Source organism: Chrysemys picta, chromosome 11 (genome assembly GCF_011386835.1).
Source record: "Chrysemys picta bellii isolate R12L10 chromosome 11, ASM1138683v2, whole genome shotgun sequence".
NCBI lineage: Eukaryota > Metazoa > Chordata > Testudines > Emydidae > Chrysemys > Chrysemys picta.
The window spans coordinates 63,397,013-63,421,399 of NC_088801.1; the positions used below are offsets into that span (position 1 = coordinate 63,397,013).

Here is a 24,387-nt window from a genome sequence, read left to right on the forward strand (position 1 = left end):
TCCTCCGATACCCCAATAGAGATTTCAAAAGGTCTTTTGCCTCTATTGTGGCACCATGGGGTTCGAAGGGGAACGATCTGCAGCAGTTGCCGCTGTCTTAGCAGGCGTTGCCATCCCGGATGAGCCCCCATTAAAGACTGCATTGCAACACATGTGCACAAGGAGGCAAATGAAAGTTTTACCAGAAACCTTAGTTTTGGCATTGCCTAGATTCTAATTGCTTTACTTTGCAACCTTAATGTTGTCTTAGTGTAGGGTTTTTTTTAAATATAACCCCCTACATTTAAAAAAAAAACCCAAACCCTGAAAAAACAGCAGTGCCATCTGCTGGAACCATATTGACCCCACATGGGATATCAGTAAGGTTGGGACTTTCAGAGCCATAACACAGACCTCTACCACTTGAACTAGCTGGTAATAATAGTAGGCTGTTATCCTGTATCACTAGAGAGGGAAGAGACATGTTTTGCCTGTTGGCATCACAGCTGTTTGTCAGACAGCAGAGAAATGTTGAGATTTGAGAATCCTAGGTTCATTTCCAGTTTCTGTAAGGGAGTATTATCTAGTGGTTATAGACCCTTCTGCCCAGTCCTCCAGCTTGTCTCTGTCCTCTTCTTCTCCATTCTCTACCCCCCTCCTCTTCCACCCACTCCAGCTCCTGTATGTCTCAGCCTCTCTTTCTCTCTCACTCACTCACTACTAGTTACATTAGGCCACTCTTTGGCTATCTACATGTAAACCCACACACTTTTACACTGAACTTGTGGATGTCACCAAGCTTGGCTTGAACTAACAAGATAGTTTCCATGGTAACTAATATTTTTTCAGAGGGAGAAAAGTGGAGTGAAACTATAAAGGTAGAGGGTGATCAAAATAATGCAACTACATGTAATACATATACTTGAGCTATGGGTGGGATGTTACATTTCCATTATCACTCGCTTGAGAAGCCTGCACAACTCAGTGTGAATAACAGACATCCCAAATGCTCTTTAAGAGCTCATCAAAACCTTTACAGAATGTACACTGTCCCCGATACCCTTGTTATAACATTAGCACATACTCCTGTAGTCTGGAACGGAACACAGATCATCAGGACACCACTGAGTCATAATAAACATGGAATCCTATTCAGCCACATTAAAGACTACAATTGCACTTGAAACTTCCTGGGGGGAAAAAACCCAAATGTAAATGCATTTCTCTCCTTTAGAAGGTAAACAGGACAGAGTTTAGCTATAATTGGAGGAGTGCACAATTATAAGCATTTTGATTCAGAGATAGACAGTAATGAATTTGGTTCATGGGGTCATATTATGCATTATTTATAGATATTCACTGAATATTCATGACATGAAACACATCTCATTACATTTATCATTGATGCCGATTTGTGTGTAATGAATCTTACAGTTGTGCTCAAATATATACTGTAAGAAATATATTCGTCACTTGCAGTTATTGGCTCAAGCATTCATATAAAGAAATTTCATGTAACTGACTATGAGATGCATAGATTTTTAAGACCAGGAAGTCTGAGTTCCTGTATGATCCAGGCCATGGAATCACTCAGTTGAGCCCAATATCTTGTGATTGACTAAAGCATATCTTCCAGTCTAGATTTCAAGAGATGCAGAATCTGCCTCTTTCCTTGGTAGTTTGTTCCAATGATTAATCACCCTCACCGTTAAAAATGTGTCTTCTTTACATTTGAATTTGTCTGGTGTTAACTTCCAGCCATTGGTTCTTGTTATGCCTTTCTCCAGTCAATGAAAGGGCCCTTTAGTACCCAGCATTTTCTCCCTATGAAAGTACTTGCACTCTGTAATGGAGTCATCTCTCAATCTTCTTTTTGATAAGATAAACAAATGGGGTTCTTTAAGTTCCTCACTGTGAGGTATTTTCTCCTGCATTCAGGTCATTTTTGTTTCTCTTTTCTGCACCCTCTACAATTTTTCAACATCCCTTTTAAAATGTGGAAACCAGAGCTGGATGTAGTACAGGTATTCCAATACTGGTCTCACCAAAACCATATACAGAGGTAAAAATCTACTCCTGTTCAGTACTCCCCTGTTTATATATCCATGGATTGCATTTGCCCTTTTTGATACTGCATCATACTGGGAGCTCACATTGAATGGTTTGTCCACTGTGACTTCATGATCCTTTCCAGAGTCACTGCTTTCTAGGATAAAAGCCCCCATTTTGTAGGTAAGGCCTACTACATTCCTTGGTCCTACATTTATGACCTTGCATTTGCCTATACTGGAATACATTTTGTTTGAATGGGCCCAAATGATCCAAATTCTCTGCATGACTGTCCTGTCCTGAACATTATTTACCAGTCTGACAATCTGTATGTCATTGCAATTTTTATGAGCAATTTTATATTTACGTACAGATAACTGTCAAAAATATTGAATAGCATCACGCCTAGTACAGATCCCAGCAGAACCCCACAAGAAACACCCCCATTCAATGATGATTTCCCATTGACAGCTGGTTGTTGAAATCTGTCAGTTACTCATTTCTTAATCCATTTAACATGTACTTTATTGATGTTGCCTTGTGCTAATTTTTTAATCAGACTATCATATGGTACTAAGTCAAATGCCTTGCAAAAGTCTATGTATATTGCATCTACACATTGATCAAGCATGCTTGTAATCTCATCAAAAAATGAAATCAGGTTTGTTTGACAAAACCTCGTATAAAACAACATTGATTGGTGTTAAATAAATTCCCATCATTTAATTCTTTATTGATTGAATCCTGCATCCGCTTTTCCATTCTTTTTTACTGGGATTGAAATATTTGTTCATTCTTTATGGTATATCGTTAGTCTCTTAAGTCACATGTATTATTTCTGCTCCCTATCTGGATAAATCAAACTTTCTGAACAGGAGTATCAGTAGTGGCAGGTAGAGACCAATCCTGATCCCATCAAAATGAATGGCAAAACTACCATTGACTTTAATGTTGCAGAAGCAGACATATTAAGGATAACATGTAACATGCTTCTAGCACAGTATTTCAGATGAATCACACGTTGTGATCAAACTCATGAACCTTTCTGGCTTTTCAGTGGTCATCTGAATATTTGTGAACAATTAACCCCATAGCCCCAGGAATCATCTGTCACTGTGCCTCAATGGGTCGCAGCTGAGAATACCAAATTCAGGGCAGACTGCTGAAAAATAGGGCAGATTAAACCCCAAATTGGTGGTTATTCAATCATTAGACTATACCAAGTCAGGAGCAAAAGTGAACTTCTGTCTCACCAAATCGGCTAACAAGAAGCCAAAATGTCCTTAGGCATTCCAGGCCTTGGCTCACCACCCAGACACTGGGCTTTATGGTGAGTGGTTACTGAAAACCAATTTAATTAAATATAGGGGCCTTCTAATCAATATGTAACTCAGATCACCCAGTAATCATGCTGATGCCACTGTAACTAAAAGTTACACTGATGTAACTAAAAACTAAAGGTTTAATAAGAAAAGAAAAGAAGAGAGTTATAAGTGGTTAATAAATCATATGCATACAAGTGATTTTTTTAGTGTTTATAGATCAGGATCACAACAGTGATGGAATAAACTGTTAGCTTGCAAAAGCCTTTTTGGAGTTGCCCAAACATATTGGGGGTCATCAGTTCTTGTCCAATGCTTCCTTTTTGGAAAGCCAATCCAGGGAAATGAAGATGAAATGGAGATATCTCAGGTGCCTTTTTATAGCCTTTTCCATGTGCATGGAATTTTACTGTGTCAAAGCTCTCAGCCCACATGGGAAATTACTGGCCCAAGAAGGTGTCCAGGGTCACATGAGCTTATCACATGCCCCTACATGCTATGATGCCTCACAGGGGCAGCCATTGCCCATATTCTTTCCGAGGCATCCACAGGCATGAGTTTCTTCAGGGGCTCATTGTTAGAGTGAGGTGTCCTTAATGGGCCATTGACACACAGCTGTCTAGCTTTTATGTACATTTTATCTGGTGGGTGATACCCAGGAATACAACACATGTATAAGCTGTAAGTTGACAGCCAATATTCAGAACTTTAGATGCAAAGATGGTACATGGATTTAACCAGGATAACCATATTTGATAGACTGTAACTTTTCCATTGACACCTTACATGACTTATATTGCACAAGATTTGTTGTAATCGTATAACAGTGGTAGCAACAATGCTACAAATGGCCATCTTTCTTATACACAGCATCACATCGTCACAAGCTGAACTCAGCACTTTGAATTGCAAACATTTCCCTGATCAGTTATGTTATTATTCAACCAGCCCTAGGGCTCAAGTAATGATCATATATATGAATAAGCAAGTAACAAATACTCCATCAATGACTGCAGTGAAAATCATCACAGCTCATATTTTGTATAACCCAGGCAAGATCTAATAATTTTCTATGGAAAATTAAGCACAGTTTAGCATAAACAACCAATAATGTGTGCAGTTGGCATTTTTCTGTTTTTGTTTCATACCTACGTTCAACTTGTTAGACTCAATGTACTGAAAGAGTGCTAGCAAGAAGCTTTCTGGCAGGTTTGTGTCTCATTTGTCTGTGAATATACTGATGCATTGTTATGCATTGCAGATAGCTTCTAGTGTGCACTTCTATACATACATCTCTGAGTACCACAGGGATACCACATATTCAACAACGAGGATAAAAGCATGTGATAGCTACCTCCTTCACTGATCACTGTCCAACTTGTGATCTTCCTGGGCTCACACAGCAAGTCAGTGGTTAAGGCCAAGCCTACACTACAAAGTTTTGTTGGAGCAGTCAGAGGCATAAAAAAGCCACACCCCTTAGCCAGCATTGCTGTAGCACTTAAGTGAAGACGTGCCTGTGATGATGGGAGAAAGTCGGTATAGATAATCCACCTCCCTGACAGGCGGTGGCTGTCGTTGGGAGAATCTCTGTCTGCACAGGGGTTTAATGTTGGTATAACTACATTGCTCAAGAGTATGAATTTTTCACATCTGTGAGTGACATAATTATATCACTCTAGGTCTGCAGTCAGGGCCGGCACTAACTTTTTTGCCGCCCCAGGCAAAAAAGAAGAGTGCCGCCTCGCTGTAACACCCCACCCCCCAGTGCTGCACCGCCGACCCCCCTCCCTCCCAGAGCCGCGCCAGGCCGCCGAAACCCCCGCCCCTCCCAATTGCCACGCCGGGCCACCCAAACCCCAACACCCCCCTGAGCACCGGGTCACCCAAAACCCCTGGAGCCACGGGCAGCCGAACCCCGCACGAGCGCCGCGCCGGGCCACCAAACCCCGCCCCCGAGCGTCGGGCCGCGCCGGGCCGGCCAATCCCCGCCCCCGAGTGCCGCGCCAGGCCGCCCAAACCCCTGGAGCGCCGCGCCGCCCAAACCCCTGTCCCTCCCCCAGCGCTGCACCGGGCCGCCCAAACCCCTGCCCCCCCAGAGCGCTGCGCCGGGCCGCCCAAACCCCCTGAGCATCACGCCGGGCCGCCAAAGCCCCCGCCCACCCCCAGCACCGCGCCTCTGAAGCCCCCGCCCCTCCCCGGCACCACGCCACCGAAAAAAACCCCATCCCTCGAGCGCCACCCCGCGAACAAAAACACCTCGAGCACCCCCCACCACCCCAACATTGGCCGCCCCTTATAAGGTGCCGCTCCAAGCACGTGCTTGGTCGGCTGGTGCCTGGAGCCCGCCCTGTCTGTAGTGTAGACCTGGTCTATGTGAACAGAAAAACTCTTTCTGTCGGCATCAGCTAGGTCTACTCTAGGGGCTCTGCTGATTTAACTATACTGACAAAGCACTTGCAGTGTAGACAAGGCCTTACCCAGGAACAGAACCCAGATTTCAAGTCCCCTGCTCTAGCCCCCTTTTGCTTTCATTTAAAAATGTACCCAGAAGTTATTTTGCAGCACTGACCATGCTGCACATTTATTGGGAACGCTTGGCCCCCCAATTGGCAAATCAGTTTATAAAGTGTTTTAAGCTCCTTTCAGATGAAAAATGTGTATAATTACAAGTCATTAGCATAACAAAATTTGAAAAATGAAAACAAAAATAACCTTCTATCCCTGTGATGAATCAGTCCAATTATTGGTAACATATAAGTATGCTCCTGCCCTGCTCCTGCAGGACTGCCAAGGTATTAGTGACTGTTGTTTATTGTACAGCATCCATCGTGGTTCACAAGTCATTATAAGGTTGATCTCTGGATATCATTATACATGACTCAACACAGATATGAAAGGGAACGCTATCTCTTTCAGCAAAGAAGAAACGGCACTAATAGACATGGGACTGTGATAAAATGTACGGAAGGCCACTAGAAAATGTTCACAGGATGGGAAAAGCATTTCCTACTCTACTCTAATATTGGTGAAGATGCTTTTATGCCATAAAATGAGCGTCCACATGCAGATTTACACCAAAATACCCAAACGGTGTGAATGAGAACAAACTGAGTGCTATCCGTGTGAGTCTGTGTGTGGACCAGCTCATAGGGCCTCATTCTGATTTCTGTCACTCCCAGTGTTACACATCTATAATTCCAGTGACTTCACTGGAGTTACTTCTGATTTACACCAGACTTAGTCAGGCCTACTAGGCCTGGTCTTCCGCTCTGTTACACTAGTGTAATGGAGTGGAAAATCAGGCTGGTGCTGCTAACCTGCCAATCCATTCACTGTGCAAGTCACTTTCCTTTTCTGTCACTGACCATCTCAACCAAGGTCCTCTCTCTACTTACATTTCTGCTGTCATTTCTACCTACTCTATTTGCTCCCTGCACCTTTCCTAGTCCTCTTGCTTAACTGCACCTCTATTTTCATTCTTGGCTTCTTGCTCTCTGTCATGTTATTCTATACCTGGAATAATCTCCCACGCTGCCAAACTTCTTATGGTAAAACCCACTTTTTCCAGGAATGCTTTAATCACCTTTTCCCTACTCCATTAATCTCTCCCTGCTTTCCCATCCCTGGAATGCCCTCCATATTGTCTTGTATTTGTTTTCCATTTACCTTAGACTAGCAAACTATCAGCACATGAAATGTGTAGTACTGTATGTTAGTAAAGCATCATATCAATCTCTGGCCAAATATATACAGTTTAAGAATAATAAAATAATAATTATTCCCTTTAATATTCTAAACATCAGAAAGCTTCTAGATTGTCCCATTATTTCCAAAACAGTATACTTAAGTGGCATCTCAGTTTTGGCCAATGAGTGTCAAGATGTATTTTCTTGCATTTATATCATTCACGCACTAGGTGTCTCTGTGTGTTGTGTAGACTAGAATTCCAAACTGTGTGTGATACTGGTGAACAAGAGAGACAAAGCTGGAACTCAAGGTGTATGGACATTTGTTCATTTGCGGGTGTAGCTGTAGTCATTTTGTTGAATGTATGGATCCTGTTTAAGATCATAATACTGTCTATATTATTACAGTAAGGATTGATGTATAGAGCGAATGTATATAACAGTAGTGCTTAGTAACTCAGGGTGCAAGTACAAAGCAAAAAAAAAAAAAAAAAAAAGACCCAGGGCAATGAGTCTCAGCGTCTGGGTCAACTGAGTCATGCTCATGCTGTGGAGCAAAAAATAGCAGTTTAGACATTCAGGCTCAGACTTGAGCCCAAGCTCCGAAACCCGGTGCTGGGGGGAGGATCTCAGAGCCTGGTCTTCAGCGCAAGCCTGAACGTCTGCATTGCTATTTTTAGCTCTGCAGCACAAGCCCAAAGAGCCCCAATAAGTTGACGCAGGCTCTGAGACTCGCTGCTGTGGTGGGTTTTTTTCCTGCTTAGATGTGCTCTTTGGCTTCTTGGAAACTCATGTGTTCCCATGTCTCCTGCATAAACTCATTACAACCAGCATGAGATCTACTGGCACCTTTGCTGAGCATGCTAGTTCCTGGAATTTCGAACATATTAAATGAACAGCTTGTTGGCATCACAGTGGTAAAGTCGCGACATAAATATGCTGATGCTTGTTATGGAAAAAATATATCTCCACAAAGGGGACCAGATGCCTGGGTGTCTGGAGTAGCTCACAAGCGTGAGTGCCAACCTCAGAGCAGACTGGCCAGGAACAGGGCACAAACCCCAAACTGGCTGTATGTTCTATAGTTAGATTTCACCAACCCAGTAACAAATGTAAACTCCTCAAGCACTATAACAGCCTTAACATGGAGTCACAGACAGTCCCCTTGGGCACTCCGGTCTCTCTTGCGATGCAAGCAAGCCTGCCTTTTCAATAGATGGTCCCTTACACCAAAAATCACAACAATATGCAGGTTATTTCCAGTCCCAAAGGACAAGGCCAGTTGTACCTTAGAGATTGCATACCAAAGACAACTCTATTAGCCAGTCCCATAATAAACTAATTAAAGATTTGTTATCTAGGAAAAAGAAACAAGAGAGTTATGTACAAGGGTAAAGCAGGTAAACAAACACATAAGCTACAGGCTTAGGTTTCAAAAGGTAATAAATGTTGCTGTAATATGCAAGCTCTGTATGTCCTTTAGGGCTAATCCAAGCTAAGCAGTTTGGGGATCCCTTGCTTATGCTTAGAAATATTGCCCTCTCCAAATTCCAAGCAGAATAATGATACAGATCCTTCTTATTAGGCAATTTTATTCTCTTCCCCTAGAGCTCAAGTTGATAGGATGAATTCACGTGCAGGTTTCCTCTTCATGGAGCAATCAACAAGGTCTTTGTCCTTTGATGTTTCACAATGGCTCATTTGGTTTCAATGGATCCTCTTGTGGGCAGGACCTAACATCTTCTGTAGGAAGCCAGCATTTTACACCAATTAATGCTTCTTTTCTGTTTGGTGAGTTACAGGTACAGGGGTTTACAATGCAACCACTCAGTAGAACTTTATACCATGGGTTACAGATGTTATAAGTGAGATCAATACGTACAGCATCCTACAAGCATTTCATCATGACTAAACACTAAACACATTCGTATCAGCATAACAGCTATTTTAACAATGCTAACACACAGGGGAGCCGGACAGGTTTCCAGCTATGCATCTGTCAGTGTTCAGTGAGGCCTCGGGGCCTTGGCATGAGCTGGCACCTGGTCTCCCAGCATCACACAGCACAACTTATGTTTTGTATTAAATGGCCCAAAACAATTATTGATATATTCAGACAGAATCAGGTTAGTTGCAGCAGAAATATATTAGTGCTAATCATACAATGCATGAATAGAGCAGAAATATTTGTATAGTTCTCTTAACTCATTTCACAGTGTCTCCTGGCATAAGACAAGCATGCTCATCAACTTCATAGTGATTATGTGTTCCAAGACCCCTGGAGAGTTGTCAGATATAATTGCCTATAAAAATACTATTTACAGTTTGCTACTTATTGAGTTAAATGCCAAGTTTTCTCCCCCTCCCTGCAATAAACTAGAATTTGTTCAAAAGGAACTTGCTTTCTCACATGTTCCCGCATACACACAGTTATAATAATAGAGATGCCACATTGCCCCATCTGTACTGACTGTAGCTCAATTTAGATAGGTGACTTGCTGTTCCTTTGCCTTTGACAATGTACTTCGTCTATAACTTCATTTTTGATTTTGCTTCCCTTTAGGTCAAAAGTCTGGAGGCTGATTCTACTCTCACACCACCATTTTACAAGGGACTGACTCTGTTAGTGTCACCAGAGATACTCCTGATTTGCACCTCTGTCACTCATTGCAGCCTGAAAAGATGGGAAAACTTCCCCACCGCTTCAGTCACGGTTAAATCAGAATACAAACACGTCTGACAAAAATAAACTGGCTCTTTGGATTTTCTGAGATGTCAGCTATGGCCTGTGTGCATAACGGCCAATTTGCCAGAGAGTACTTAAAGTCACTGATCACAGTGTAGAGTAATGAAATTAAACCAGGTCTCAAAGAGGATGTGAAAAGAATACTCTTCTACCGTGACTCAACTGAATTATTTCTTTTAAATAAAAACTACCATGTTAATCTCACGATCATGGATCCTCCACCTGTATAAACCAGTGCAGTGCCACTGAAGTACATGCAAATAACATAGTGTTACTTTCATCATCTAGCTGGTGTCAATGCTTCCCATACATTGGGGGTGAATCCTTTAGCTGAAGCAGGCTCCTTGAGCCTAGAAACAATATCCATCATAACTTGCCCTGTTATGTTTCTAAACTTCAGTGCTCTCTTCACTTGTTTAGATATATTTAGCAAACCGCCATCATCGTCAAAGTTCAACGAGAGGCTCACCAAAGCACCTCCGAAAAAGTTGCTTTGATAAAGTCATCGCTTATTCAAAACAGTATGGACCAGCTCCTCAGCTGGTGTTAAGCAGTGCTAGGCTGAGGCCTAAAGGCTTGGCATGAGCTGGCACCTGGTCTGCCAGCATAACAAACCTAACAGGACTTTTGCCTGACTAAGGAATATATGTTGAGGCTTTAGACAGAAAATCTGATGACAACAAGCTTTGTTGCAAAATGGCGTCATTGCTCCTGTTAATCTTGTGCCAGGAATAACACAAGAATACTCCTCCTGGGTGGTATTTAATACCGCTTTTTCCAGTGTTTGCTAGAACTTGGCCGTAATGGGGGAGGGAAGAAGTTAAGTGGATGGTTCAGAACCTTCGGAAAAGTTAATCGCAGGTTCAGCTCTGGCACTGCTCAAAAGTTTATTTTTGGGTGGGGGGTTGTCAGAAATGGAAGAATCGCTTCTCTAAAATGTAATGTCCATTTGTAATTTGGCAAGTAATGGCTTATTTTAAATCATTTGCTATGTACTCAGAGGTTGATCTGCGTTCTTTATGCCACCCGCCTTTTTTTTTTTTTTTTACTTTCAACAATCAATAATCTTCCTGGTTTCTCCAATTCGCTAGTTCAACTTCCGTTGCATTCGTTACATAGCTTTGATGGCTTTTCTTGCATCTTTTATTCACCCCTTCACTGTGTTGACCTCTGTGATGTTTCTCAGGCAAATAGGCAGAGATGAAGGTAGGATTTAGCTATTGCTGACAGTCAAATAGCTTCTTTTTTTCAAGACTAGAGTTTCAACATGATAATTGACGTCAATCAGCTTTCTTGCTCTTATCAGTCGCTTTCTCACAGTCTGTATCTTTCTGCCTGCTTGTTTTAATGATCTTGCTGTCTCACATAAATCTTCATGAGCACTTCAAAGATGGTCCCAGCCATACTAAGCTAAGGATCTTGGGACTAAATTCATGGATTTGTTATGTGTTATAATAGCCAATTCTATTAATAATAGTTATAATAGCCAATTCTATTGTCCCAATGAAGCTTACTGTAACTGAACTCCCCAATATCCATTTTTACCCTTTCTTCATGAGGTTTATCACAATTCCCTTGGGTGCAGGTCTCTGGCTAGGGCAAATGGACCAGTCTTTAGTTCCAATGTCAGTCCAAGCTATCCCTTGCTGTGAAACCCATTTAAATACATTTTGCTCAGGTGCATGAATGTAACCGAAATTGCATGCTTGCTATACACACATGATTCAGAGACAGGTTAAAACATAGGCACATAGGGATTGTCACACTTAATCAGAGCATGGTCCATCTAGTCCGGTATCCTGCCCAATACTAGATGCCTTAGAGTAAGGTGCAAGAAATCCCTTAATGAACAATTATGGCACAGGCTCATGGAGAAAGTGTCTTCATTAGTTAGTGGCTGGCTGAGGCCTTGAGGGTTAATGGGGGAGATTGTCAAAACCACAAATGACAGGCTGCCAACTCTCACTGACAGTCAATGGGCGTTAGGCCTCTAACTACCCTTTATAACTATCAAAATCTCTCTGTGGAGGGGCAGAGAACCCCCTCCATGAGTCGAGAAGGGCTCACAATCAGCCCCAACTCACCACACCTGTGAGGCAGGCCCTTAACAGATGGCTGACCCTTAACAGGGAGGCCCTCAGCTCAGGCGGGGGGACACTTTGAACCAGACCAGGGCTCTGGGTTACTGGCTGAGGAACAGATTGACAGCACTCCCACCCTGAGCCTTTTAAGGGAAAAAAAGATGGGCTGGCTTGTGCCATTTGTTGAAATTCTCAGGGCTACGTCTTGGCCTTTAACCGTGCAGGAGGGTGGGAGCTGAGACTTCCTGTGGTACCAGTCCCAAGACTGCTGCTGCCCACGGACTGATGTATGAGGTTAGAGCACACCTGCCTTGACCTCAAGGGGGCGACATTGAGACATAAGCCTTGACACTCCCCCTCTATCGCTTCTATATATTTTTTATTTCCTATGTGTTATCTTAAAAACTTTGGCTCTTTTAGCTGCTTTATGTATGGAAATAACAGGCATTGAAGGCCCAAGGGGAATTTAGGGATTCAATTTTGGAGAAGCAACTAACCATGCAACAATAATAATAAAGGTTGACTCCGCTCTTCATTAGGGACATGTTGACACAAGTATAGGAGGGAGTGGCTCTTCGATCCACCTGTTGTAGGGGCCTAAGGCAGGATAGATGACCTTACCAAACCCTTTAAAATGCAAGTTTGCTCAGCAGAGAGCGCATGCACACCTTTTCAAGGAAATAAGTCCCATGACGGTCACATTGCTCATCAAAGCAGCTTTCTCTTAAGCGTTCCCTGCTCCCACACTAAAACCATTCCAAATATTTCTGAGTATTACAATTGTCTGTGGGAACACATTAATACCCCCATTACAATGGGTCCTTTAAATATGATGACAGAGAAGAACATTAATGGCTTGAGTCTCCACTCAGCCTGAGCTGTGGAGAGGGAGTGAGGGGGTTTGACAGAGGGAGCTAATGAGGGTTGTACAGGGATCCTACTCCATTTGGCATAACTGAGCTCTGCTCTGCTCCACCCCCTTCTTTCCCTGCTCCACCTCATCTCTCTCCAGACCACCCACGACATGCTCCCATCCACCCAAGAGAGTGGGGGAGAGGAAGCCAATGTAGGGAGCAGTGGAGCTCCACTAGCTTTACACCTGCAGTTCTTCTGCCCGGGGGGAATTCTCCAATGGCCTTCTCCAACTGCATAATCAAAAGTGGGGCAAAGCGGCCTTGGTAGATTGGAGAATCTGGCCTGATTCATTGAGCAGAAAGTAACATGCACTACCTCGCTGTCACTAGATGTGATCAGCGCCGGTGCGGTAGGAGGCAACCTGACTGGATAGTAAAGAGGATGTTTGCAGTTCCACTGGCAGTGATATAAATCAAGAGGTGTTCATGTTGCTGGTGCTATCAATCTGAGCCATGCACTTGTTTTTAAAACTATAAAGAAAGAACACTCTTTTGGAGAAACCATGGCTAGTGCTAAAGCAAGGAAGATGACCCAGGGGGACCCTTTCTTCAGACAGCTGCGTACAGGGATTGATTTGTAAACCGTCACTTCTGTGCATCAGGAAGAGAGGATATTATTGCGCCAAGGCAGCAGCCAGTTTTCCCAGCAGAAATAGTTGCTGAACCAGGATCCAGACTTGGATTCAGATGACGTGTGAAAGTATGACCTTGGGCAACCAGTTCTGCAGAAGGGAAGGCTGCAGAGGGGCTGGAGTTGGCGGGGGGTGGGGTGGGGAGAGGGAAGAGTTTTGAAAATTTTTCAGCAGCTACACAGCTGTAAAAATGAGGTTGACCCATGGGCTTCTTTAATAAAGCTCTATAATACAGGCAAAATCGAAATGCTGGCCAGTTAGGGGCTGGTGCTGAAGTGCAATATAAATCCGTTCTATTACGTTCATGTCATCTTTGACCATTTTGATGGGTTTTTCCTCCCCACTAGTTTTCTTTTCTGGACTGCTTAGCTTTGCTCGTTGGTTTGACAGAATGGTTGTCTTATTTTCTGGGCTGTTAACCGTTGCTCTGTTTCAATTTCTTGCTGCTCTGGATCTGGTTAGGAGAGACAAAGGCCCAGATCCTCAAAGGGAATTAGGCACCCGACTCCCACTGATTTCAATGGAATTGAGGTGCCTAAATACTTTTCAGTATTTGAGCCAAAGTCATTTGTTATGATGACTCTTTCAGTGGTCTAGGTGAAATGACCTGGGGGTCACAGTTTAGCTGGTAGTGGGATACCTAGAAAGCACTATCACAGTTGGCATCAGCTGACACCTTTCTTGTTAGCATTAGATAGAGAATCCAAGGAATAAATACAAATGGAGACTCTGTTATCCTTTCCGGCCTCGTGATCATCTCTCTGAGACAGAATTGGGCTACAGCATGCTGATGGGATGCTGCGGGGAACCTTTTTCATTCAAGGCCAGAAAGGACCACATCTAATCTGCTGATCTGTATGACACAGGCCAATGGCCTGGTGCTAGTGTTCCTACTCCTGCTGCTCTGAGAATAGACAGAGGATTGTTGTATACAGCTACCAAGCAGGCAGTTTTCAGGGAAATGAGGCCTTTCTCCATACTCTGAAGACAGCGGGCCATTAACCCAGGCATCCCATTGAGGCACAGTTCAATCACGCAAGCCCAGCCAGCAAAGGACTCAAGATGAGCTACTCTAACAGGGCATAGGTGAGACATCCCCTCAGCTATGCAAACCATTTAAACAGCTAAGTCAAGTGCTATAGAGGAACTGGTGAACGGTAGCTCTCACTGGACGGCAGCAGGAAAATAGCAGTTACAGAGCAATCAGTGAGTGAACTGCTGGAATTAATGCTGAAAAAGAAGCTAGTGCAAATCTCCGAGGAGGAGCTTCATGGAGTCCATAATTTTTGGACTATTATCTGCAATCTTCAATAACAGGCTGCTGCGCAACCCATGCACTATGCAATTTGCCTGGAGAGAGGTAGTGACGCACGTCCCTCCACAGAGAGGGAAAACTGTCTCTTGAGGCACAGCAATCAGCATTGCAATCTCCAATTCTAGCCACAAATACCTTCAGTTTATTCAGAGCTAGGAGGGGAGAGGTGGGAAGGGAACAGAGAGTGTCAATAACAGCAGTCGGGCATCGGAACAGCTTCACATCATCGTTGGCCGATGCTGGATACAGACCGGGCACAGGAGATTGTGTAACTTTTTCTCTTGCGCCAATTATGTTGGAAATGTTGTAATCCCCCACTAAGGAAAGCCAGTTTCTTAGGAAATAAATAATGCCAGGAAATTCAAACTGTGAATGTATAGTTGAGTTGAAAAAATTACTTTCTAACTAACGTGGTGAGTTTTCCATGTTAATTCCCTTTCAGCGGGTCCAGTAGCAAATCTGTGCAGGTTATATGTCAAATGGCAATTTGCCCTGTGAACTCCACCTGGGAGCTGAACCAATCAAGCTGTTTTTCTCGACTTCCACTGTCACCAGTCACAAAGCTTCTGCTGTCAGAACGTAGCTGACAGTGCTGTTAACAATTGATGAGGCTGGCCCTGCAGTGCTAAGAACAGCAAAAACTTGTTAGTAGAGTAGGCAGATTTCATTCCAAGGCCGTGAGAATGGATGTGATGCACAAGGAGGTGATGTTTTAACAGGCACTTTCACAGCAAATTAAGTAAATCTTGTAAGAAACTGTGATAAAAAGAAAGAATGTGATCAAAAAAGTTGGCTTAAAAGCAAATGTGCCAAAAGCAAACAAATCTGTATCTGATGACTGGCTTGACACATCTTGTATAGAAGCCTTATATATGAACTATTTTACTCTTTTTTATTGGCAATTTTGCTCACTTTTCTAACTATATAATTAAATAATGCTGGATGCTGTAAAAATGGGTAAAATGTTGCCAGAAACGTTCACATTTCTGGAATTTTTTTCTTATAGATGCAGAATTATCTTAGGCTCTGTCTACACTATGAGCTAGGGGTGTGTGTGTGTCCATGAACAGGGGAGCACACCCCTAGTTCATAGTGTAGACAGAGCCTTAGAGAAAATGTGATCTAGTTGTAAGAAAAAGTGACTGAGATCCAGGACTCTTGGACTTCTTTTCTATCCTGCTAGTGACTAACTGTGTGCCTTTGGTGAAATCACTTCATTTCACTCTCATTTTATTTAAATGTAAAATGGGATTAATAGTCCCTACTTCAAACAGTGATTCTTGACTGACATACTTTCAGATCCTTGGAACTATAAGAACATAAGAACAGCCGTACTGGGTCAGACCAAAGGTCCATCTAGCCCAGTATCCTGTCTACCGACAGTGGCCAATGCCAGGTGCCCCAAAGGGAGTGGACCAGCAGGAAATGATCAAGTGATCTCTCTCCTGCTATCCATCTCCATCCTCTGACAAACAGAGGCTACTTACCCATCCTGGCTAATAGCCATTAATGGACTTAACCACCATGAATTTATCTAGTTCTCTTTTAAATGCTGTTATAGTCCTAGCCTTCACAACCTCCTCAGGTAAGGAGTTACACAAGTTGACTGTGCGCTGCGTGAAGAACTTCCTTGTATTTGTTTTAAACCTGCTGCCTATTAATTTCATTTGGTGACCCCTAGTTCTTGTATTATGGGAATAAGTAAATAACTTTTCCTTATCCACTTTCTCCACATCACTCATGATTTTATATACCTCTATCATATCCCCCCTTAGTCTCCTCTTTTCCAAGCTGAAGAGTCCTAGCCTCTTTAATCTCTCCTCATATGAGACCCGTTCCAAACCCCTAATCATTTTAGTTGCCCTTTTCTGAACCTTTTCTAGTGCCAGTATATCTTTTTTTAGATGAGGAGACCACATCTGTACGCAGTATTCAAGATGTGGGTGTACCATCGATTTATATAAGGGCAACTATGGCAGCAGGAGCTGGATTGTAAATACCTTATTTGCACTGAGGAGCAATTACTCACACACAATAGTCTCATTAACTTCAACTATTAATTCTGCAGTAAGATACTACTCAGCGTGAGTGAGGGTGGAACATACTGGCTTCATATTAGTGCAAATTATTATTAGTACAAAATGTGAGGGATAAATTTGTGAGAAATGGGAGGTGATTGTCCTGCTCTACTTGGCCCTGGTGAGGCCTCAGCTAGCGTACTGGGTCCAGTTCTTGGTGTCACACATTAAGAAAGATATGGACAAATTGTGGAGAGTCCAAAATGATAAAAGGTTTAGAAAACCTGACCTATGAGGAAAGGTTAAAAAAAACATACAAACTGGGCATGTTTAGTCTTGAGAGAAGAAGACTGAGGGGGGACCTGATAACAGTCTTCAAATATGTTAAGGGCTGTTCTAAAGAGGATGGTGATCAGTTGTTCTCCATGTCCTCTGAAGGTAGGACAAGAAGTATTGGGATTAATCTGCAGCAAGGGAGATTTAGGTTAGGGATTAGGAAACACTTTCCAACTCTAAGGGCAGCTAAACTGTGTGACAGGCTTCCAAGGGAGGTTGTGGAATCCCCATCATTGGAGGTGTTTAGGAACAGGTTAGACAAACACCTGTCAAGGATGTTCTAGGTTTACTTGGTCCTGCCGCAGCACAAGGGGCTGGACGTGAGGTCCCTTCCAGCCCTACATTTCTATAATTTTCACATTTCTTTCAGTGATTGGACATGGAAACGGAATTGAATCTGTCCATTTCAGAGCTCAACATTAGAGCTGGGCAGGAAACAGCTGTCCCATCTCTTGAGAAGTTTCAAGATTTCAACAACAACAACAACAAAAAATTCCCATCCAAAATTGGGAAAAAGTCAAAACTTTGAAAATTTTTGCAAACCAAAAATGCAGAAGAAAAAGAAAAAGAGTTCATTTTGAAATGTTTCATTTTGATTTCAACCATTTTTTATTTTTTTAAATTTTTTAAAACTATAGATAGCTAAAAAAAATTTTTTTGGGGGGGAGGGAGGAGGAGAAAAGTAATTTTGAACTGGAAAACCAGAATTTATTGTTACGAAAATGTCAAAACAGCACGTTTCGACCATCTCAAAATCTTTTCCAAACATTTTTCAAGTCAAGAATTTTGCTTAAACGGACCTTTTGCCATGACAAGATTTGGTTGCAAAGAATCAGCATTTTTTTCAGTGAACACCCAGCTGTACTCAACGTGCGTACCAGAACCATGTATTGTGTCACTAAACTGAAGCTCAGGGCACTTGTTGTGTTGATTAGACAATGCATAAGTCCATTACCGCAAAAGAGGCAATGTTGTTTCATTAGAAAAGGGAAGATTTGTTGATAATCTTCTGATCAGGAACAGAATGTTCCAGTACTGCTGAAAGAGATTTTGGAAGTGGGTTGATATTCAGTAGTGGGTGTGCTTCTGAGAGATAATCAGCACTGAAGTTCATGAACACACAAAGCATTTTCAGTCTCTTGTTGACTGCAAAATAATAATTAATAAATGGAAACAAATGCTAATGACACTTATTGCAGGCAAGAAACTCCCTTGACTGCACAAATATTTGCTGTGGACATTCTGGATTTAAATAATTTTGCCCAGGGGCAGAGTTTAGTTGCTTTGTTCACTATAGCAAGCTGCACTTACTCGCAGAAATGGAAAACAATATTTCCTCCAGAAAAAGGCTAAGGTACGGTTTCCCACATAGGGAATTCTACATAGGTTAGTGCTTAGGAACAGTAGCTGTATACATGCCCCAGTCAATGTTACCTTGCGTCAGAGATAAACAGCTCTGCACAAAGAGAGGGTGGAACAACTGATTTAAAAAGAAATCATGTGAAAAATGGCTCAGGCTATAGTCAGAACTAGAGTAGTGATGGCAGGATACGCACCCGATCCAAAGCTCATTTTGAAGCCAATGGAAATCTTTCCGTGAAGCCAGGGCCGGCTCTAGGCACCAGCAAAACAAGCTGGTGCTTGGGGCGCCACATTTTTAGGGGCGGCATGGCCGGCGCCAGAATGCCGCCCCTAAAAATGTGCCCCGGCCGCCCTAGCTCACCTCCGCTGCTGCTGCCACGGCGCGCGAAACAGCTGATTCGTGCGCCGCTACTCGCCCTCCCTCCCAGGCTCTCAAACCTGGGAGGGAGGGGGAGATCCCGAGCGGCCGTTTCGTGCGCCGCTGCTCCCCGTCCCTCCCAGACTTGAGAGCCTGGGAGGGAGGGGGAGAAGCGGCGCCCGCGCCGCGACCACTCAGAGTCTCCCCCTCCCTTCCTCCCTCCCTCCCTCCCAGGCTCTCAAATCTGGGAGGGGGGGAGACTCCGAGTGGCCGCGGCGCGGGCGCCGCTTCTCCCCTTCCCTCCCTCCCTCCTAGGCTTGAGAGCCTGGGGGGAGGAGGCAGGGCTGGGGATTTGGGGAAGGGGCGGAGTTGAGGCGGGGCCGGGGGTGGGGTAATTAAAGAACCGGGGTGGGGGGGAGGGGGCAGCCAAAATTGTTTTTGCTTTGGGCGGCAACAATCCTAGAGCCGGCCCTGCGTGAAGCTCATTAAACTTTGGATGAGTCCCACAGAAAACGTCTTTTTCACCATACAATAAATGAATGCAAAATGACAACAGGAAGAGGTGTACCGAGAACTCCTTAGCAAAAGGATGAATTGCTTTTGTGAAATCTGTACTCATGTGAGCTCTCACTACTGCATAGGACATTTTTGGCACAGGGATGTACAGAATGCTTTAGGTGACAGTACAAGGACTTCAGAATTAGTCCATATCATGAGTAATATCGGAGACGGGGGAGATGGGAAAGAACTCTCTTGCCATCTTGTCTATTCCCCTGACTATAAGGTTTACCGGCTAGTTAATAGGTTCAGTGTGGGAAATTTGAGCTTTTAACCACAGAGAATACCTGGGTAGGAAAAGGATCACTGTAATGAATGAGCGTCTCTGAGAGAGATTTGATAGGCCACAGAGGCAGAAATAAAGGAGAAGCACAAGCGCCAGACATAAGTTTTAAGCACAACTGAAAAGCTGAAAAAAGGAGATTTTTTTTAATGTCTCTCATGTGCCACTGAACAATAGCTACCCAACAAAATCATTGAACAACAGCACCGAAACAGCACAATTGACGTCTAACATCAGTTAGCACTTCACAGCATCAGCCCTCAGATGTTTCAATCAGACACGATAGAACTTAGCCCATGTCAAATCCAGTTGGGATAAACCAAGTTGCTGTGGGATCTGGAACTTTTTGTGTGAAATCATGCAGTTCACAGAGAGCGTACTTGGCATCACCACGGCTTGTTCTTATTTTCATGCCTTGTAGGAAGAAATGCGCTGCCGTTCATGGTAAGTTTCAAATGTACACCAAACAGATCATTGGTTCATTAGTTATCTCAGTCTTTTCGGCTCAATTTACACTCAGGTGACATTTAAAAACTATTTTCACCCCTTTCCCCCAAATCCAGTCATTTAAAAAACATTTCAATGTTTTACAGCACACTCTGGTAATTCTCAATACTGATGATGAAATATGTGGAGATGCGAATGGCTGCATACTGCACCTTCCACCCCTCCCCAAGTGGTTCAGCGTACACAGCAGCACCTACAAAAATGGCCCTTTTGCTGCCATCTTCACCCCTAGGCCGTGGTGTGCGTTTTTCCCACAAGGGAGGAATTCAGTGCATTTCCTGGGCTTTCCCCTCCACTGTTGCCCTTGTTATGACAGAGTAGAGCAAGGGTGAAATCTTTCTAAGAGTCGAGACTGAGGCACGGACTGCAGCACTATCCCACCACGACGAGAGCCATTGAGTGTCCATTTAAGGGATCTCTGCTGAGTTCCTCCTACCTGGGCCATCATGGTGAGGCATGCAGGAGCTCCTTAGCTATTCTATCAGATTGTTATACCATGTCCACCACCACATTTGAGCTGAAGCAATGAAAAAGTGCCTGGATAGCAGAAGCTTGCCAGAGGGGTGCACTTAAAGGGTCCGTGGAGAGACGTGGCGTAGGCAGCTGCCATCTTATGCATCCAATCCCCCCGAGTAGAACTCCACTACTTGGAAATCCATGGAAGAATGGAGTGGGATTGTGTCCCAGTGGAAGAATTTGATCTCAGCGCAAGGATCTTTGGACCAAAGTTGGCCAACAGGAAGTAAGTATCTGGCAAAGACCTTAATGTGTTTAATGAAAGTGCTTTTGACAGTACTAAAGCTGGCTGAAGTAGCTCAGGCCTGTATTAACCCAATCACGGTTTCTTTTGATGTTTTATGGAGATTCAGTGGGCACAAACCCATTCACTGTCCAACATCAAAGTCTTTCAGAGGTCGACATACAGCAGGAGACATTCCTCCACTACAGGGCACTAATTATATTTACATTTTCTGGTGCTCTTTTTAGAATTATTTCACTTACCCGGAAGGTTTTCAAATGATTTCATATTCAGTTAGTATTGCCACTTAATTCCCAAATCATTGCAGAGCTCAGTGCATGCAGCAGGGGCTGTCTCATTACAGAATTTAGGTCACATAGTACATGAGGTTTTGGTTTGGATGTTTCCATAAAACAAACTAAAGCAATAGTATAAATAATCAAACGTAAGTAGCATCTCAGTTTAAAAACAATGATTTGAAACATTCCGCGTTGAGATCAAAGTTCACTAGGTACTGGATGAAACCCCTTTTAAAGTTTTTCCCAGCTCTGTGATTCACAGTTAAGACATTTTGGAGTCCAGAGAATCCATTCAAATGCATATACTGTAAACCTTCTGATATCCATTCCTCTTTTCCTTTCAGGTGTACAAATGGAGGAGTCACCTTTCACATGCCTTCAGAAGAGCATTTGCAGAAAACATCTAAGATGTGTCTGCTGTACGGAGTTTGAAGTGTAATGCAGGTAGTGTAAGTGCTAAAAATTCACATTTTTGTGCCTTTGACATTTGTGGCATAGAAACCATTTTGTGTAGTCAGCAGCATTATGTAGGTCTGGAGTCCTTGTAAATTAAGCTTCACCATTGACCAAGATCTTCACTGAGATTGGCTCAAGGCAGTATATGGATACTAGTAGCTGTTGGCATCATGAGAGGATTCAACCCGTTTTAGATTGGACATGCCCATGAATGTCCATGACTGTTCACAGAGCCTCCTCCATTTCTACCCTGTTCCCCTCAGGGTCTGTGCTACTACCCTGCGGTCTAAGTGACTCCTTGAGTGATATATCATCCACCTGCTTCTCTTCATCTTCATTGGCCTCTTCATGAACCCAGTGGTGCACACAGTCCTGTTCAGAATTGCTCCTAACATACCCAGGCAAATTCATGTGCGCCTCATTTTGCCTACTGGCATTTCTGCAGACTTTGCTGGAAATCAGAACCATGCGGGAGCTGGCCACCATCTGAGATTGGCTGCTGGTGCTGAGGGTCATGTTGGTGAGGACGGAGCCATATCTGTAATTGCCACATGGAGTCGTCCTTTTCCAGTCAATAGCCAGGTTCCATCTAGTCCAAGTCTTCTTGATCTCAGTCTGAACCTACCAGAGGGAAAAACAAAATCAATCAGCAACAGATCTAAGGCATAAATTGTAAGGGGAAGGAGTCAAGAGCTAAAGGAAGCCTTTAACCATCTTCCCTTTAAAGCACAATCTTGAAAATTCACATGGTATGAAGCTCCTCCAGCTGTGTAAAATCAGGTTAAAAAATCACGTATTAACCCTTAAGAAAAATCCCAAATGCCCAAACAAATGTCATCACCTATCAGCCAGATTCTAATTCACTTTCTCAAGTTGTACAGTTCCTTTCTCCAGGAGCCATCCTATTGTAATCACAGATTCAGATTATAAAGTCAGAAGGGACCATTAGAGTAAGGGGTTGCTGAAGTAAGAGCATCAGAATCTGGCCCTGTGTCACTAATGTCACCTTGACTGAAAGCCCTTTTTAAACATTGCATTTACGTTTCATCGTGCATGTCATTTCACTCCATTGGTACAATGAATAGTACTAGTCAGTTTCCCACCATGTTGCAAATAATACAGGGGCCTGTTCAAACCCAGACAAAAATTGTTTCCATTTTGTTTATTTTATAATTCATAACAATTTAGGGAACTAACTGCGTGACTCTATCCCTTTAAGAGTTGATCAGTAGCTGTAGCACAAACAGCTAACTTGCAACCATCCTCTTATTATATTCTGTAGAAAATCTCCTTTCTGTCACTCAGTGATTTTGGTTAGGAGCCTCATCCAATCCATGCTTTAATCTTACCTCTCCGTTGCAGTAACAATAGATGATAGAGACGAAGAAACCCTGAAGGAGAAGGAAGCAGAAATCATTAAGGGATAATTGCCATGCGAAGAAGCATGTCAAATGTAAGTCTCCTTCCAGCTAAATTTTAGCATATCTAACTCATGTTAAACATATTAATAAAGTTTATCATTTCTCAAAGTCTTCCAAGTTCATTCCTGTTTCCATGTTATTTTAGCTACATCCAGCAGAGTTTTATCTGTTGTTATCAGAATCTCTGGAGAAAGAAGATGAGGAGACGGAAGATAGACACTCTCTCTACTATAACCGGCCGGAAAATGGAAATCCCTTCCCATGAAATATTTCACATTTTTGAAAAAAAAAATTGGTCCCAAATCAGGACGGAAAGTAAAAAAATGTGAAATGTTTTGTGAGATGAAACTTCCAGAAAAATTCCCTTTCAGAAGAACCAAAATGGAATGTTTCCACTGGCCAGAATCCTGCCTGCAGAGAGAATGTGAAACTGACAAGAGTCAGAAAGTGAAATTAACAAGGCCCTTCCACAGAGGCAGTTGGGGAACCATCATTTCAATTTTCCTGAGAGAAAATCAATTTTGGGGGGGAAAATTGATATTTTCCTACAGAAAATTTTGATTTTTGTGAAAATGGCATTTTCTGTTGGAAAATTATTCCAATGGAAAATTTCCAACCAATCAGCTCTGCTCTCTACTATCTTCAGATTCATGTCTGCAATGTCTGTTTTCTCTGTTATTTCTTGAATCTACGTAATCTTGTGGTTATTTGCATCCAGCTGGCATAGTAATTGAATCCATATTGTAGAAAAGTAAATTAAACTTGGATCTTCATCCCTGAAGCAGAACTTTCCTAACTAGGAAACAAAAAAACATCTATTTTATCACAAAAGCTAATAATACGCCACCAGAGAAAACACACTCACGATATAGTCATCACAATCCTTCCTGTGGTACTAGTAGTGGAACGAACCCCCAGAGCTCCCATCTGCTACTAGGTTTAGGAACTCAATGACCAACCCTGTCCCAGCTCCGTAAAAATGTGATTTGCCTTTGGCATCAGAATTACACTGTTACATAGTGTCAAGGATCAGCAGAGAACCAGAGAGAAGGGGTAAGGGATGAGAAGGACAGAGAACAAAACAGATAATATATCTCGCACCTGGAAAGAGTTGAAGAATAGTTCACAGTGCATTCGGATCTGCCATCCCAACCCGGTGAACGTGTGCGGTAGGCACACAAAGACAATATAATGCACCCCGAAGACCAGAATCAGAACCAAGGTGGACTTTGCTAGCTTCCTGTAAGAGAGTTACAAAAAATACATGAATGAGAGTGGATTGCAGTGAGGAGATCATGTAGACTCATTAAGATTCCATCTAAC

The 24,387-nt window shown here is 43.0% G+C and overlaps 1 protein-coding gene across 5 annotated transcripts in view; it reads right to left on the reverse strand.

Annotated features, from left to right (window-relative positions):
* Nucleotides 1–19,744: 19,744 nt before the first annotated feature.
* PTH2R (parathyroid hormone 2 receptor) overlaps nt 19,745–24,387 on the reverse strand; it is a 99,061-nt gene continuing 94,418 nt past the window's right edge. For 4 of the 5 annotated variants that reach the window (XM_005306086.5, XM_024109206.3, XM_065561002.1 and 1 more), the window contains 3 exons: nt 24,166–24,304; nt 22,993–23,034; nt 19,745–22,264 (listed from right to left, as the gene is read on the reverse strand). In XM_005306086.5, coding sequence (XP_005306143.1) covers nt 21,869–22,264; nt 22,993–23,034; nt 24,166–24,304 — 577 coding nt within the window. In that variant the 3' untranslated portion in view covers nt 19,745–21,868. The remainder of the gene's footprint in view (nt 22,265–22,992; nt 23,035–24,165; nt 24,305–24,387) is intronic. The other variant, XR_010591367.1, reaches the window with a different exon arrangement.